Source organism: Petaurus breviceps, unplaced genomic scaffold (assembly GCF_028583685.1).
Source record: "Petaurus breviceps papuanus isolate PSGF00001 unplaced genomic scaffold, PetGlider_PUasm1.0 90925, whole genome shotgun sequence".
In the NCBI taxonomy this organism is placed as follows: domain Eukaryota; kingdom Metazoa; phylum Chordata; class Mammalia; order Diprotodontia; family Petauridae; genus Petaurus; species Petaurus breviceps.
In genome coordinates this window covers 23677265-23695251 of record NW_027187380.1, presented here as the reverse complement: position 1 = coordinate 23695251, position 17987 = coordinate 23677265, and the positions used below count along the sequence as shown (strand labels likewise).

The 17987-nt window shown below is 39.7% G+C and overlaps 1 protein-coding gene across 1 annotated transcript; it reads left to right on the top strand.

The window, feature by feature from the left end:
- Window positions 1-310: 310 nt before the first annotated feature.
- LOC138152796 (kelch repeat and BTB domain-containing protein 7-like) lies at window positions 311-16628 on the top strand. Its single transcript, XM_069076869.1, is given in 2 exon segments — window positions 311-415; window positions 14526-16628. Coding segments are annotated over 2 exon segments (2208 nt in total).
- The last annotated feature ends 1359 nt before the right edge of the window (window positions 16629-17987 follow it).

Genomic DNA, 17987 nt, shown 5'->3' with positions numbered 1-17987 from the left:
TGGCTAGGTGGTGCAGTGAATAGAGCACCAGCCCTGGAGTCAGGAAGACCTGAGTTCAAATCCCACCTCAGACACTTGACACACTTACTAGCCATGTAACTTGGGGCAAGTCACTTAACCCCAATTGCCCTCCAAAAAAAAGAAAAGACTAGAATTGAAATTTTTGACTTGGCAGGAATCCTAAAGAATTAGTTCAACCCTCTTGTTCTACAGTTGAAGAAACTGAGGTCACAAAATCACAGAATTTGAGAAATGCGTTGAACCTCAGCATCTATCTAGTCCATACTCAAAAGAAATCTCTGTTACAAACATGTCTGACAAGTGGTCATCATACAGCTTCTGCATGAAGACCTCCAATGAGCAGGAACTCACCACCTCTCAAGACAGCACACTTTACTTTGGAATTGTTGTACTTGTAAGGAAGTTTTTTGTTTTATTTTGTTTTTTTCCTGGGATCAAGTCTAAATTTGTCTCTTTGCAATTTCTACATATTGCTCCTAGTTCAATCCTCTAAAATTCAATCCTCAAGCTTAATCTCTCTTCCATATAATCACTCTTGAGACACCTGAAGAAGACAACTATCACATTCTTGTTGAGTTTCCTCTTCTCTCCAGGGTGAATATCCCTAGTTCCTTCAACATTGAGGTGACAAGGATTGAAGGTCCTTTGCTATCATGAGTGACCTCCTCTGGACAATTTCCATTTTGGCGACCAAAGCATGGCATTCAAAACAGAACTCAAATAGATGTGGTCTGTCTAGGTTGGAGTACAGGAAGACTATCACCTCCTTATTTCTAGAAGCTATACCTCTCTAAATGAAGTTCAAGATGGCATTTGCTTTTTTGACTGTCATACTACAGTTCTGAGTCAAATTAAGTTCACAGTTCATTAAAACTACTGCTGTGCAACCATATCTTCCCCATTCTGTACTTATTAAATTCACTTTTTTGAATCCAAGTGTAAAACTTATTTCTATTGAATTTCATCTTTTAAATTCAGTACAATTCCCTGCCAGAATGGATCACTGGCCCAAAACTTTCAGTGGGGATAAATAAGAATAAAATATAATTGAGAAATGTTTAATAAAATAAGTAAAAATATGATACAACATAGATGTTGTTCATTTGAGGTTTTCTAAGTTAATGTGCCACTTGTAGGGATTCGTTTCTATTGAGTTTTAAGCCATTATTCTGGCAACGAGATGGTGCAGTGGGTAGAGTGCTGGGACTAAAATGAGGAAAACTCATCTTCCTGAGCTCAAATCTGGACTCAGACTCTTACTAACCATGTGACCCTGGGTAAGCCGGTTAATCCTACTTGCCTCGTTTTCCTCATCTATAAAATGAGCTAGAGAAAGAAATGGCAAACCATTCCAGTGTCTTTGCCAGGAAAACCCCATGGACAGCATGATCATTGGGGTCATGAAGAACCGAACACAACTGAACAACTGAACAGCAACAAGGGTAATCCAGGATTCGAGTTTGGCACGGCATGGTTGGGGATAAAACAAGGGGGCAGAGGGTTTAAGAGTAGATGACAAGGAAGAATTGCACTGGTTCACCAAGGGTTTGAGACTAGGAGTGGAGGAAAGTGTAGGCAGAGCAGGAGTAATGGCCTGGGAAAGTGATCAGAAGTGCAGGGATTGAAGGTTGTGATGCAAAGGAAAATGGGTTCAGGGTCTTACGATATAAGAAAAATTACAATACTGAGAGATTATGAATAGAATTTTGGTAAAATAATTCCAGCTACCACAACTATGAACAGGGAACATGTTTTAATTATTTCCTATTTTTCCAGCTTGCTTTTTACATATTTGTTTGCATGTTGTTTCTTACCATTAGACTGCAAGCTCCTTGGGGGCGGGGACTGTCTTTTGACTTTTTTGAATCTGTAGTGGCAACAACACTGGCATACCCAGGATGGCTCCTAGTACAGGTTTAAGGGATCAACAATCCTTTCTAATTACATTCACTAGCTCAGGGGAAAAGTCAGCACCCTGAACTTTAGAGAAAATACAGAGAAATAAAGACAGGACTTCTAACTGAGAAATTAGCACAGATCAACAGACAGATCCAACTGTCTGACCAAAGCAATACATACATAGTTACCAGAGAGAGAAGCACCAATATCTGGGTTTTTCAAAGCCAGGGGACTACTTAACAGAGACCCAGAGTCTTATCTGGTCAAATCACTCTTCCAATGAATGAGCGCCAAAGCAAAATTCTAACCTCAGAATATATATACCCTTTTTAGAGCCAGAGGGCATCACAACCCTCATGACCCAGTGACAAACAAAAATTGGCAAAAGGTATGGGCCTTCCTACAAAACAAACCTCCTCTAATCAAGTTTTCCTTAGTGGGCTTCATATGAGGCCTATTAATGGTCAGGGAAGGTCTTAAATCTTATTAACATTACAGTATCCCTAGTGCTTACCACAGTGCCTGGCACATAATAGGGTAAACACTTCATAAATGTTTATTGATTGATTGATTGGGTGATGGCAAGATCAAGGGTATGACTATCCTTGTGTGTAACTGAGGTGGACTGGAAGAGTTAGTCATTGGAGTTAAGTAGGTTGAGGAACTTGGAAGTATTTGAAGGAACATCAACATATATGTTGAAACCTCCTAGTATGAAGGTAGGAGTTAAGGTGGAATGGAAGACTGTGATCCAGGTGCCAAACTCATTGCAGAAGAAGGGAGAAGGTTCTGGAGGTCAGTAGATAATAGCCACCAGAATCTGGGATGTGTTGCATAGGCAGTCTAAAGACTTTTTAAAAAATTAGTTACATGTGAATTTTTTTCTCAACTACTACATATTTTAGTTCATCTTTATGTCTTAGGACCAAAAAGTCAAATTGGTATCTTCTTAGGGTCATTCAGTACTTTGAAAAAGCTATGATTTTGTCAGTTGTGCAGGTACTCCTTAAAATTATATAAATCACATCCCATTGATGCCCACCCCATTCTTTGTGGCTCTGGTCTATATATTCCAGTAAGATTGCCATAATGGATCCACCCCATGTCTCTCCTTTAGAATATTTGATATTGTATACATTCTGAGGTGACATTCTAGATGTCCTACCCTTTGCTTCTATCATATGACCAGCTCATCTTTTCCTCTGATCATTATTTTTTGATGACATCATTTATAGGCCTTCTCCTATGCAATTCTTTATTTGTTATGTGTTGCAGTTTACTCTTCTCTGTCTCATCTTTAGGGTGATAATAGGAAAAAAGTTAGGAGTTCAATAGACTGATCCTAAGCTCCCTTTGGGGCACTTTTCCCTCCCTTTTTAAAATATCCTTGCATTACGTGTATCTTTCTTGGCCGGCTATTGCCAACAAGAGCTTCCTCTCCCTGATCCATTCCTCTCCCCAAAGGAATATGCAAATAATAGATCCTTTGGGGGGAATTTTCACTTTCTGGAAAGCATCCATCTCAAATTTAGCCATATATGCTTACTGTGTGACTTGGGGAAAGGTAAAATCTCTTTGACCCTCAGCTTCCTCATATACAAAATGGAGATAATAACAGTTACTTCACTAGGTTGCTGTAAAATTAAAATAAGATATAAGTAAAGTGCTTTGCAACTCTTAAAACTGTATGAGTGTATATTTCTATTTATTATTAATAATTATATCATTATCATTTCTTCATTCACTAGCTACTGAATATACAAAACGGCTCAAAGGAAAGGAATTCCAAAAACAAAAAGTCTCAAAATCTAAAGCAGAGAGGAATGAGGTGGGGGTTGGAGGTGAAGAGAAAAGGAAGAATCTCTTTGGTGTGAGGATCTCAACATGGCTAGAAGACATCTTCTCCATGAGTCTAAGTGGCACAAATCGGTATAAACTTGCTCTCTCCCTGAATCAATGCCTAGAACAGTTCTGAAGCTTCCCATCCCCCTAAAGCAAACAAAACAGAACAGAACAGAATCTAAAACTAGCCAGAAATTTACTGATTATTCAACAAGTCATTCTACTGACTAAGGTGTTGATCCAGGGCCATATTTTTTTTAACTAACAGAAAATGTAGGCAAAAAAAAAAAATAGAGTTAGAAGAATATGGACAAACAAGCCAAATGCCAAGACCTCAAATGTTAATAGTCTTTTCACCTCTGGCCTATGAACTGAGATCCTCATTGCTGTTTAAGGCATTCTGCCTAGACAGTGACATCTGTGATTGTCCCTTCACCATCCACAGCTGACAACTTTGGACAGAGAAGGATGGAAAGGGAACATTAGGACATGAGTTTCTGTCGATTCCTTTTACTAAGGTTCCAAAGAGAAGAGTCAGCTTAATGGGAAATTACTCGCAGGATTCATCAGATGTGGGAAATTTGGGCTGGGATAAGATTCCCTTCCAGCTGGAGAGAAAAAAGAAAGAAAACAACTCAGTGTTCTTAACTCTCCCCTCTCCCCCCTCCCCACTACACACACCTCCTGGGAGGCCTTGATCTCTCCCTTGTCAGAAAAGAAGTCCTTTAATCATCCCTCTATGTAAAGTATGTCTCTATTGTGGCTATTTGGGCCACTGTCATCAGAGCCAAGGCAAAAATCTGGAAATGAGAATGTCAGCTTCACTGCGGAGTTAAAAAAAAAAAAAAAAGATATAATGAAATAGATTATGCTCCAGGTTAAATCTTCTCATTATTTTGTCTCAATTCAGGAGGCACTTATATTAAAGGACATTTACTTTTCTCCTCTCCTTGAATGTAGTTGAATTGTCAAGTGACACTTTGTTGAAAATATTAAGACCTGGAGGTCAAGCAGAACCTGGCTTGAAAGTAAGGAGATATTCTTTGGTTTTAGCAAAAGTGCATATTTGGAATTGTAAATGCAAATTCTTTGGAGGCAGAATTGCCTTTCTGGCCAACAAGTACATATGAAAGCAGGTTTTGCTTTCATTTTCAACACATATTAGAAAGAGATACTTATTCTCAGCTTTATCCAGAAAGATCTAATGAAAGTTGTTGGAGAAGAGGGTTGGAGCAGAGAGAGAGAGAAAAGGAGGGAAAGAAAAGGAGAGGCAGGGGGGAGAAAAGTAGGAAGAACAGGTGAATGAAAGACTAAGGGAAATAAGGTGGAGAGAAGAAAGAGGCAGGCAGACAGAGAAAGACAGAGACAAAGACAAAGAAAGACAGAAACAGAGGAAAAGGAGAAGAGAGAGAAAAGGACAGAGAGAAAGTGAGAGACAGAGAGAAGGACACAGAAAAAGAGAGACAAACACACAGAGAACGTGGTATCTGAAAGTCTGACAATTCAAATCGAGTCTTTCTACTGTGATCTTTGTAATGAGGAGGTTTAAAGTAGAAGAGTCATATAACCACAGACTCAGAGTTGGGAAGGAACGTGGAAATTATCTAGGCTATTCCTTATCGGAAGTATTAATCCCTCCTACTTTGTTGTTGTTCAATGGCGTCCAACTCTTCATGACCCCGTGGACCACATTGTCCATAGGATTTTTTTCTTGACAAAGATACTGGAGTGGCTTACCATTAACCAAAGGGTTAAGTGACTTGCCTGGGTCAGGCAGATAAAAGTATCTGAGGCTGGATTTGAACTCAGGTCTTCCTGACCCCAGGTTCAACACTCTATCCACCAAGCCACCCCTTCTTCCTTTACCACATCTAGCCTCTGCTTAAACATTTCCAGTGATAGGAAGTTCACAATTGTAGCTCATACTCTTGGGTCACTATCTCAAATCCTCACTGGCAGTTCTGCTCCTCAAATAGCAGCTGACTACTTCTTCACTCAGCAGGCTAAGGGACCCTGAGGAGCTGCCACTAATGTGCTTCTTCCAATAATCAGGAGAAGCAGCTGGTCAGTCTCTAGCTATTGTATTAGATAACAATTAAATATCAATTAACCAGCCAGCTCTAGTTATCTTTTCAAAAGAGGTTTTTACTAAGCTGATACATATTAAACAAGCCTAGGAAAAAGGGTTAGCACAAAACATGCCCCCAAAAGTCTTTGACACACTTTCCCACCAGTATAGAGTCCAGAGGAAAGTAAACTCAAGTTTTGAACACATGATATGGCAAAAAGGGTAATTCACAAGCTCCTTAAAGTTTTCTTTTCCCCCCTTTGTGTGGTCCTTATCAAGTTACCCATAGGTATGGTGAATTTTCCTGCTGGATTTCTTGTAGAGTATGGAGGCTGCCTTTCCCCAATTTGCCTAAGTTTGTCTTTAGCTCCTTAAGCAAAAACTGCCACCAGTCACTGTTCTTCTAGGGGTAAATGTCAGGATATATTTGATTCTAGAGGTGGTAGGGAGCCCCTGGATTCTATGGAGCAGGCAAGTGACATGGTCAGACCTGCCCAAAGCACTGGTCTAGGTGCTAGGAATGCAAAGACAAAATTAGTCATTAATATTCTTTCCTTTGAAAGGAAAAGTCTACTGATATCAAAGGAATTTTCCCATGCTATTTTAGAAAAGTCATCTTTTTGAAAGAAGAATCACTTTGTCCTCTTTTAGTTGCTCTTATCTGGTCAGAACTAATGTGATTTCTCTCCTCATTACTCAGGTTCTCTGAATATTTATACAAGGGAACATCTACACCAATGGCATAGTTCCATGAAAGCATTAAAATATGGCCTCACCATATTCTAAGGAAGCAGAGTGGTCCCATGGTACAGAATATAAGGAACAGAAAAGTTAAGTGATCAGATTAAAGTCATTCAGCAGTAAAAGAAAAAGGATGAGAACTTTCAGACTTTGTGCTTCTGTGACCCAGTCTGTGACTGAATAAAGAACTGCTCCCATGTTCCCGTCAGACCCAATGGAAAGTTCTACTATAGCCAACAGAAAGGGAATCCAAGAACATCCAAGGCTCTTCGCTTTTGTTCCTCAAATTCTTCCTCATCCTACCTGCCTCTCAACCCCCACAATCACCAACTTAATTCCTGTCTCCCTTCTATATCCAACCTGTAAAAGATGAAAAGGAAGGAGGAGATAAATAATATTTGAAGGATATGAAGGAAGAAGGGAAAGTTACTTATGGTGTGGGGGAACAAGGGAGAAAACTAATATCTCCTTCATAGAAAAATATTATGACAAGTTTTTTTACTCTGTGGTATTGATGAAATTAAATGAATTATGTTTTTCTTTCATCTTCAGGCTAAGTTCATAACCTCTATGTCATCCAAACACTTGCCAAATATTGTTGCTTCTATTGCCACAATATCTCTCTATTTGCTCAGACACTGATGTAATTCATACATTTGTCATTTCTTTCCTGGATTGTTGCAATAATTTACAAATTAGCTTTCCTGCTTCAAATATCTCTCCACTCCCATTCATCCTACTTGGGGTCACCAAAAAGATTTTCCTAAAGTGCAAATCTGAATGCCACCCATCCCCTTCCATTTAACTCCAATGGCTCCATTTTACTTTGAGAATAAGATGTAAACTCCTGATTGGCACTGAAAGTTTTTAGATACTGACCCCAGCCTACTTTTCCAGGCTTCTTACACATGATTCCCCTCTACATAGTCCAGTTATATGGACCTAGTTGATGCTGCCTGCATATGAAATGATCTCTCTATACAAATGGTCCAATATAGTTGCTTTTCCCATCTTTGTTCTATTTCTTTTTAGTTCTATTTCCACCTTCTCTATAAGCATATACTAGAGTTCAGGTGTGATGGTTCTATTATTAATTGTGGAGAAATAATTTTTTAAATTTTTTTTGCAAATCTTTTCCATTTTTGGTAGTAGTCTTCCATTTATATTCCTTAAATTCCTTTGAGATAACCTTGCTTAGTGGGAGACCCTGAGAAACTTTCTTTAAACTGCTTTTACTCTCCACTGCTTCTGTCTTTATGAAAGACGATGCTCACATCGATTTATCATTTTCTTTCATAAGGATAATGAGTTTATATTCCAAACTGGTATTGTCTTTAGCAACCATTTCTCTCCACTTCATAGTTAAGTCAAATGTTAGCTGACTAAGGTGATTTATGGGCTTTTCTGTTATCCTCATTGCAGCAATTAATTTTGTTAAACTTTTGTATTCTTATAATTAGTATCAGTGCAATTTTTATTGTACATTCCCCAGTTTGAGTTATCAATTATTCATAGTTCAATAATGAGATGTTTCAGTTATATTACATATATAGGCTAGTCTTTCTTCTTGTTCTTTGCTAATTATGATATTATAAATGACATCATATAAATGACACAGACAGTTAATTCAGGAATCTCATATAAATAACAGACCTTTAAATTTTTTTAAGTTATTTGCTACTTACCATATCCATTAACTACCAGTCCTTTTCTCCAAGGAAGTACTCATGCTATAAAGGTATGAGCCTTCTGTATAATCTATATCTTTGACCTCATTGTGTCTTCCTGAATTATGCTTTCCCATATATTTCTCCTTATCCTCAATTTTTCCCACCTTTCCACTGAAGTCATCAAGTATCAGAGTATATATTGATTTGATCTGGTGAGTTATATCAAATTTTTAGTAGAATTTCTCTAAGTCATCTTCAGCAAGTGCTATTGGTACATAATTTGAAATAAGTTTCATGATGGGCTTTTTGCAAATATTTTTCATTTATACTACTATATGTAATGGATAAATGCACTATGAATTAATATTTCTTGTTTTCTTTGGGGTTATGGTAAAATAACTCTTTTTTTTTTTTTTTGCATTGCCAAGCAATACCTGTGAACCATTCTTCCAGTTGGATGGAACTTCCTTTTTCTGGCTTCATTTATAAGCAGGAATGTCAAAATTGATGTGATTCAGCTCTTTCAGAAATAAATCCACCAGATTGAACAAGGATCTCACATTTTAGAGCATCAACAGTCAAATTGATATTGTTTATGGTCTACATTCTTAGCAGCCTCAGCCCCCATTTGCACCACTCTGCTGCCCTCACAACGGAAGAAGAAAGATACCTCATACGATTCAGGGTCATTTTGTGTTTTTCATTGTTATGGGTTGCCCTGACAGAAAGGAAGAAAGAAAGAAAGAAAGAAAGAAAGAAAGAAAGAAAGAAAGAAAGAAAGAAAGAAAGAAAGAAAGAAAGAAAGAAAGAAAGAAAGAAAGAAAGAAAGAAAGAAAGAAAGAAAGGGAGGAAGGAAGGAAGGAAGGAAGGAAGGGAGAGAGAGAGAGTGAGAGAGAGAGAGAGAGAGAGAGAGAGAGAGAGAGAGAGAGAGAGAGAAGGAGGGAGGGAGGATTTCATTTAGCTTAGCTTAGCTTAGCTTACTGGTGATATGCATCTCTAATTAGCTAGGTTGGTCCTGTAAAAACAGTCAGTTTTTTCTGGCATGGTATATCCTTCCAGAGCTTACATTCCACTGGCATTAAAAACCCGATGTCTAAACTTCTAGAACCCAATATTACCTATATGCTATAATGAAGCATCAGAATAAGAATTTAATGATGACTCAATTCTAATGAGAAGAGGGAAAATGGGATTTGTCTGAATGAACCAATGTGTATGAAAGCAGAATCACCAAACAACTTAGATTTTTAAAATAAATATACAGAAAATGGAAGCAAAGACAAGTAATACAGTGTAACAGGTCATTCAGAGATCACCCCTGAGAAATATGGTAGGGCCCTCTTCAAACACAGACCTCCATGCAACACCAGATGGCAACAGGAACCAAGACTAATGTGGAAATTTACACAACAATAAGGGTTGATTGTGTTTGTTTGCTATTTTGGAAGAAAAATTAGGATCAACAAAGAAATAGGACCTTTTCTTAGAGAGGCTAGGATATTGATAATTGACAACAGAAAGAAGGTTCAGCTAATTGGTTCTTAAGCCCACATTCTCCTGAATCCAGGTCCAGCATCCTAGCCATTACAACATATAGCCTCATATCTAGAAGGGGAAATGGAGTTTAGAAATGTCTAGCAGGGCTTTATTAAGAAAGGGTCAGGCTAAGGGTGACAAAAAATGAGAACATTCGATGTTGGAGGAATTGTAGAAAATAAGCACAATAATGCATTATTGGTGGAGCTGTGACTCGGTACAACTGCTCTGGAAAACAATTTGAAATTATGCCAAGAAAATGACTAAACTATCTACACCTTTCAACACAGAAATTCAATTCCTAGGTATGTGTAGCAAGGAGGTCTATAACGAAAAGGAAGACCTACATCCAAATATTTGTAGCAGCACTTTTTTTTGTGGTAATAAAGAACTGGAAACAAAGTCGATCTTCATTGATTAGGGAATGGCTATACAAATTGTGGTACACAAATGTTAGAATATTACTGTGCTGGAAGAACCCATGAACATGATGAATGCAGAGATGAAAGGAAATACTTAAAGTCATTCAAAGTGAAGCAAGCTGAAACAGAAGAACAATGTAAACAATGGCTACAACAATGTAATTGAAAGAATTATGCCAAGGAAACAAAAACTATATGCTCCAAAACTGTATTGACAAAGCTTTGCACCAAAGAAAAGAAGTAAAAGACACTTCTCTGTTTCTTCCCAGAAGTGGGGACTTTGGATGTGTAATAGAATGGAAGACTCTTGGATATGCTAGTTTTTTGGAACTTGTTTCTTTCTTGGTTGTTTTGGTTTGGTTTGGTTTTTGTTACTCATTTATCATTAAGGGATAGCTCCAGGCAGTAGGAATGGGGGTTAAAACCCACTAAGAAATGTAAGTGATATAAAAACAAAAAGTATCAAGAAAATGTATTTTTTTAACTGCCTAGGTCATGATAGACTAATCTCATTTCCTTTTTTCCCTGCAGTATTGCTAAACTATTAGCACATTTTCAATTGTGTCTGACTCCTCCTGAACCTATATAGGGTTGTTTTGGCAAAGATACTAGCGTGGTTGCCATTTCCTTTTCCAGCTCATTTCACAGATGAAGAAACTGAGGGAAATAGGGTTAAGTGACTTGTCTAGGATCACACAGTTAGTATCTGAGGTCACATTTGAACTCAAGTCTTCCTGACTCTAGGCCTGGCACTCTCCACTGTGACACCAAACTGCCCCTAAAAAAAGTTTGGGGAATATCATTTGTGGATGTGTAGACATGTAGATATTGTTTACCTAGATCTTAATAAATGTTTTGATAAATTTTCTTATACTATTCTTGTTGAAAAGATGTTGAGATATAGATTAGATAACAACATAATTAAATAAAGAACTGGTTAGAAATACTTTTTAATGGTTCCCTGTCAACACACTATGGAATCTTCAATGGAGTATTCCCAGGGATCTTGGTCCTGTGCCATTTAAAATTTTTATCAATTACTTGGATAAAGACATAGATAGCACACTCAATTTTATTTTTTGATTTTATAGATTATACCAATCTGGGAGGGATAAACTAACATACTAAGCAAATATTGCCAGGATATAAAAAGAACTCAACAGACTAAAACATGGACCTGAATTTAATGAGATTCAAAAGGGATAAATGTAAAGTTTTATGTTTGAGTACAAAAATCAACTTCAGAATTATAAGATTAGAGCTGTGTGGTCACATAATTATTCTGAAAAATATCTGAGGGTTTAGTGCACTGAAAGGTCAATATGAATCAGTGATGTGTGTAACTACCAAAAATAATAATGCCATCTTGGGCTGAATTGAGAGGCACAGCTTTCAGGAATAGGAAGATGATAGTGCCATTGCCCCCTGCCCTTATCAGACCTTTAAACACAATAATTTAAGAAGTACATTGTTAAACTGGAAGATTGTACAGAGGAGGGCAGCCAAGATGGTAAAGAGGCTTGAGTTCATGTCATTTGAGTATTGGTTGAGGAAACCAGCAGTATTTAGTCTAGAAAAGACTAGACAAACTATCAACATGATAAATGCAGAGAAAAATGAAAAAGACAATCAATGATATTAAGTGAAGTAAGCAGAGCCAGGAAAATAAAACAAAATGATGACTCTGAAAATGGAAGTGGAAAGAACTACAACAACCAAACAGAAACTTTCAATGCTGAAAAATTAAACTGACCAAGCTTGGCCCCAAAGAAAAAATATGAAAAGACACTTCTCCTTTTCTTCCTGCACTCTTTTTTGTTTGAAGATAAGTAGCTGGGTTCTCCCTCCTTGGAAATCTTTGTGTAAGGATTGGACAACTACTTGTCAGAGACATTATAGGGAGAACTCCTTTTGTTGAACTGTATGACCATTGAATTCTTTTCATTCATATGGGTTAGACTATATGACCACTGAGTTCTCTTTCAATTCTCACATTCTGTGATTCTGTAATTCTTCAAGGGCAATGTAATGGAATAAATTCTTCTCAGTTTGTCCTGGCATTGGTTCAATCTAGAGAATAGTGGAACAAAATTATCACATTTTGAAGGAATGACAGTTTGACAGTTAACCAGTAGTATATAAACTCCTTGACTGTTCCATGTTATTCCTCTGTCTCCCCAATACTTAGCATACTATCTTGCATATAATAGGCCTTGAATAATGTTCATTGACTTCAAATAACCACCTCTGTTATACCTTATGTTCCATAGCGGCATGGACTACGTCTTATCTAAACTTAGTATCTCTCAACCCTAGCTCAGTGTTCAGCACACAGAAAGAGCTTGATAAATGTTTGTTGATTGTATGAATGCATGAATAAATGAAAGAATCAATCAATGAATAAGAAGGGCCCTGCTCTATTTCCTAAACCAGCTGAAGCCTCAAAGTAAAGTCCTCTCCAATTTTCTTCACAAATACTGTTCCAGTACAATCAGCTTTAGTTTTACTCCCAAATCCATTGGCAGTTGATACTATTATGCAGTTATTTTGCATATAATTTGCATCCTATTCATTTATGCACAAAAATACCTCCCTTCCTACCACACTCTATTTTCCTTCCCCTCCCCTTTATGCTCCTTGTGCTGAGTCTAGTTGGGCTAACCTAGCTGAAAACAAACAAACAAACAATATAGCTAAAAAAAAAAATGAGTGGTTGGGTTTGACACAAAAGCTGTCAGGTTCAGCAGTAGCCCTCAGAGCTATTCAGGACCTGTTCTCGTTACAAGCTGTCCCCTGAGCAGCTCTGTGGCAGTGATTTGAAATGTTTCTATCTAAATGACACTGGAACAAAGTACTTGGTTGGATCCAGTTGGGAGCCTGGTCCCTTCAGATAATACCACAGAGTGTCCTCCATTTTCTTCATCTGAGTTGTTTTGTTCTTGTTCCAAGAAGGGGGGTGGGGGAAGGAAGGAAACATTTGGCCTAAAATGAAACATTTTCCTTTTAAGTCAAAAAACTTGAATAAGGTTTGAATAAGAGAGTTTAAGCTCTGTAATCTCTAGTCCTGAGCAATGCAGCAACATGCCTGCAGTTTCCTTTCTGGAAGAGAGCAGTCAGTGAAAGAGGTCCCAAACAATGCAGCACCCATAGTTATCAGGGCACAAGAGAAAGGGATTCTTCACAGACTCCTTCCTGCAGTGGCTCTGAAATATCTTCCTAGAATGCAGCTGGTCCTGCCCCTCTTTAAAGAGGACCAAATATGGCTTTGCTTCAGTTGCAAAGAAACTGCCTTGGCAGCTTTTCTGTAACTCTTAGATCACTTTTTATTTCTTCATGCTTCTATGCGTACTGTTGGCCAAACCCATCAACACAACTTCCATGTCAGGAGAAAGATCCTTTGTAAACCCAGTCTTAGCCAGTGGGATCTCCTATTACCCCTGGATAGCAGGAAGGGATCCTGAACATTGTCTTGTCAACTCTTATCAGCTGAAAGAGATAGAAATTAAGTTTGGCAGAGACCTCAGATATCATCTGATCCATTGATTATCCAAGTGTGCACCAGTCCAAAGACCTGTGGCATCTCCTATGACATTTTAGGACATCCATAAAGTCAAATTTATTTTTGTAATAATATCAAGATGTTATTCACCTTTTTTGCTCTCATAATCTCATGAATATACAGTGAAGTTTGCCAGATGCTACACAATTTGTGAAATAAAGATTTAGCTACAAAGGTAAAAACTGAGTTAAATCTCAACTGCAGAATTGCACTTTTCCCTTACAAATGGATGAATCTACAAACATGGTCAGACCTGCTGTTCTGATTGTATTCTTCCAATATCAGTACCAACTAATCATTGAAGAAGATATGTTATGTGAATGCTTGGCAACAAACACAAGTGATGTTGAAATATTTGAGGCATTGAATAAGTTTTTTGGATCTCATGGTTTATCCTGGAAGAATTGTGTTGATATGTGTAGATTGTACCAAAGCAATTTGCAATTTATATTTGTGATGTAAATAATGCCACTTTTCTCACCAATATTTTTGTTTTGGAAAACATAATTATTTTCAATAATAATATGTCATTTATGTGCATTATAATGGGTTTGTCATTTTTATGGAATTAATGAATAAATTTTTTAATTTATATTTTTCATTAAAAACCTCATTTCTGGAGAAACCTGCGCTTCAGGCTAGGGCGGCTCAGCGAAGGCACCGAGCCAGAGGCAGGACTCGAGCGGGCGCTGCAGCCAGCCCAGCGCGGTGGTGCCGGCCCGCTTCGGGGCAATGAGACAACCCCCATTATTCTGTCCCAGCCCTAGCACCAGCTCCGGCCCGACGTCCGCGCCTCCTCCACAGCCACCACGCAGTCCCGGGAGGAGCCTCGGCGCCCCCGCCGCCTGCCCAGCCCCCGCGGGGGAAGGAGGCCCAGGAAGATGGCCGGACCCTCAGTCTCTTCCTTCTTCTCGGGACCCGAGGAGCTGGAAGACGCGGCCCACGCCCCAGCCCTGCTGGCCCAGCTCAAGTCCTTTTACGATGCCAGGCTGCTGTGCGATGTAACCATCGAGGTGGCTGCTCCCGGCGGGGGGCCTGGCGCCTGCCAGCTCTTCGTATGCAATCGCAACGTGCTGGCGGCCATGTGCCCCTACTTTAAGAGCATGTTCACTGGAGGACTGTTCGAGAGCCAGCAACCACGTGTGACCATGCACGACATGGACGCTGAGTCATTGGCGCTGCTGCTGGACTACTGCTACACAGGTCGCTTGTTGGTGAGCGAGACCAACGTGCAGCGGCTCTACGCTGCGGCGGACATGCTGCCGCTCGAGTATGTGCGCGAGGCCTGCGCTGCCTTCCTCACCCGCCACCTAGACGTGGCCAACTGTGCCTCCATCCTCAAGTTCGCCAATGCATTCGACCACCCGCAGCTGCGCGCCTAGGCCTTGGCCTTTGTGGCCCGCAATTTCTCCCAGCTCAGTGGGGCGCCTCGCTCTGGGGGTGAGGAGTCCCTGGCAGAGCTGAGCCTGGCCCAGCTGCAGGAAGTGCTGCGCCTGGACAGCCTGGACGTGGACAGCTAGCACATCGTGTGCACCGTGGCTGTGCAGTGGCTGGAGGCTGCCCCCTTGGAGCGCGGCCCTAGCGCCCCCGACGTGCTGCACTGCGTGCGCTGGCTGCACTTCGGAGACGGCGACCGGGCCTACCTGGAAGGGCTGCGTGCCAAACCCTTAGTCAAGCGCTACTGCCCAGGGCTCATCGAGGCAGCGCTGCGCACCCGCTATGGTGATGCGATGGTCAAGACTCCACAGCCCGCCCTGCCAGCCCCTAAGCAGCGCCACCTGCCCTGTGGCCGAGAACCCAGCAGCCGCAGAATAGGCATGATGGCTAAAGAGATGGTCATCTTTTTCGGACAGCCCAAGGACCCCTTCTTTTGCTACGACCCTTACTCGGGAGACATCTACACCATGCCATCGCCTTTGACCAGTCTTGTTCCCAATAAGACCATCACTTCCTCAGCAGTCTGTGTGTCCCCAGACAATGACATCTACCTGGCTGCCCAGCCCAAGAAGCAGCTCTGGGTCTATAATCCGGCCCAGAACAGTTGGTAACAGCTGGCTGACCGCCTGATGTGCCGAGAGGGCATGGACTTAGCCTACCTCAATGCCTACATTTACATCTTGGGAGGCCGAGACCCAGTGACAAGAGTGAAATTGAAGGAAGTGGAATGCTACAGTATCCAGAGGAACCAGTGGGTTTTGGTGGCCCCGGTGCCACATTCCTTCTATTCCTTTGAATTCATCATGGTTCATGACTACCTGTACGCCGTCAATAACAAACGGATGCCCTGCTATGACCCCAGCCGCAACCAGTGGCTGAACTGCGCCTCCCTCAAGCGCAGCGACTTCCAGGAGGCTTGTGTCTTCAACGAGGAGATCTACTGCATCTGTGACATTCCGGTCATGAAGGTCTACAACCCAGCCTGGGGAGAGTGGAGGCGCATCAGCAACATTCCCCTGGATGCAGATACCCACAACTACCAGATTGTCCGGCATGGGCAGAAGTTACTGCTCATCACCTCCACCACCCCGCAGTGGAAGAAGAACAGGGTCACGGTCCATGAATATGAACCCCGTGATGACCGCTGGGTCAACATAGGGACTATGCTGGGACTTCTGCAGTATGACTCGGGCTTCATCTGCCTCTCTGCTCGGGTCTACCCCTCCTGCCTTGAGCCAGGACGGAGTTTCATCAGAGAGGAAGATGATGTTCGCAGTGAATCCAGTGCCGACTGGGTCTTAGAAGGACTCAGTGAACTCGACTCAGAATCAGGGAGTTCCAGCTCCTTCTCAGAAGATGAAGTCTGGGTCCAAGTGGCACCCAGAGGGAATGCATTTATGCAGCATTATAAAGATGTTGATTGGGAAGAATAGTTTATTGGTATGGAATGTATTTTAATAGTTCCCCCACCCACCCATAATTTTTTCCCTCTACCGCCCAATTAAAAAACAAGTTGAAACTGATAATTTGGTTTAGTAGGGAATAGTGTTTGGAAATGTTAATGTATTGTATTATTACAGGATTTAAGCATAAATATTTAAAAAACATTACAGATTAAAGAAATGCAACCTATTTACTAATTTACTGTGCTAAAGAAGTCCAGGGTTTACCTTTAATAGTAAAATGCTATGTGAAATAAGCTGGATGGTAATTTTAAAAGGCTCTCTGTTTTCTCAGTATTTAATCATCCGTTGCACTGACGGATTGGTTAGAATTTTGTTAGTATGTTTATGCTTTGGTAAGCTTGAATTTAGCTTGCTGTCCATTTTAAAACTGAATTGCCATAAGCATTGTAACTTTTGAAAGATTGAATTGTGATTCTATATTAGGAACTTGGTGGAAATAGGATTTGATGGAAAAAAAATGTTTAAAAGTATACTGTGTGACCTTGGGTAAGTCACTTAGCCCTGATTTCATTGCCTTCTCCCTCAAAAAAAGGAAAAGAAAGAAAAACTGACAACATTCTATGGCATTAAAAACTCATAAATAATGCATAAAAACAAAAATACAATTTGCTGATCACAACACAATAAAAATTTTAATCAATAAAAGGCATTTTAAGAATGGAGACAATACAATCCTGAAGACAAGTGTATCAAAGAATAAATCATAGAAAGAAGAGATAATTTCATTAAATAAAATTTCATTAAAGAAAACTAAAAAAAACAATCTTTGGGTTGCAGCAAAAGAAGAAATTAAGAGAAAATTTTTGCTCTGAACACTTTAACAAAAAAGAAAAGTAACAAATCAATGTCAGGCATGCAAGTTTAGAAAAACTAGACAAGCAATAAATTAAAAAAACCAACTAAATACTAAAATATGCATTTTGAAAAGCAACAAATAGAAAAATAAAAGTGGAAAATACAAAAGCCATTTAATTCATAAATAAATATAATAGCTGGTTGTTTGAAAAGTATGAGGACTAGATCTGTAATTTCACTGGTTGGTAGAATTCTCTCTACCAATGCAGGTTGGGACTCTTTTATAGTCTTAGAGAATTGAATAGAGCACTGAGAGGTTAAATGACTTGTCCAGAGTCATACAGACTACATAGGTAGATTAAGTCTTAAAATAAAGAGATAAGAGTGGTAGAGGAAAAATTGGGAAAAGAAATAAGAGTGATGCAAGAAAATTGTAAAAAGAACATTAACAGCTTGGTAAAGAGGCACAAAAAATACTCAAGAAAATAACACCTTAAAAATAGAATTGGCCAAATGGAAAAAGAGATTTTT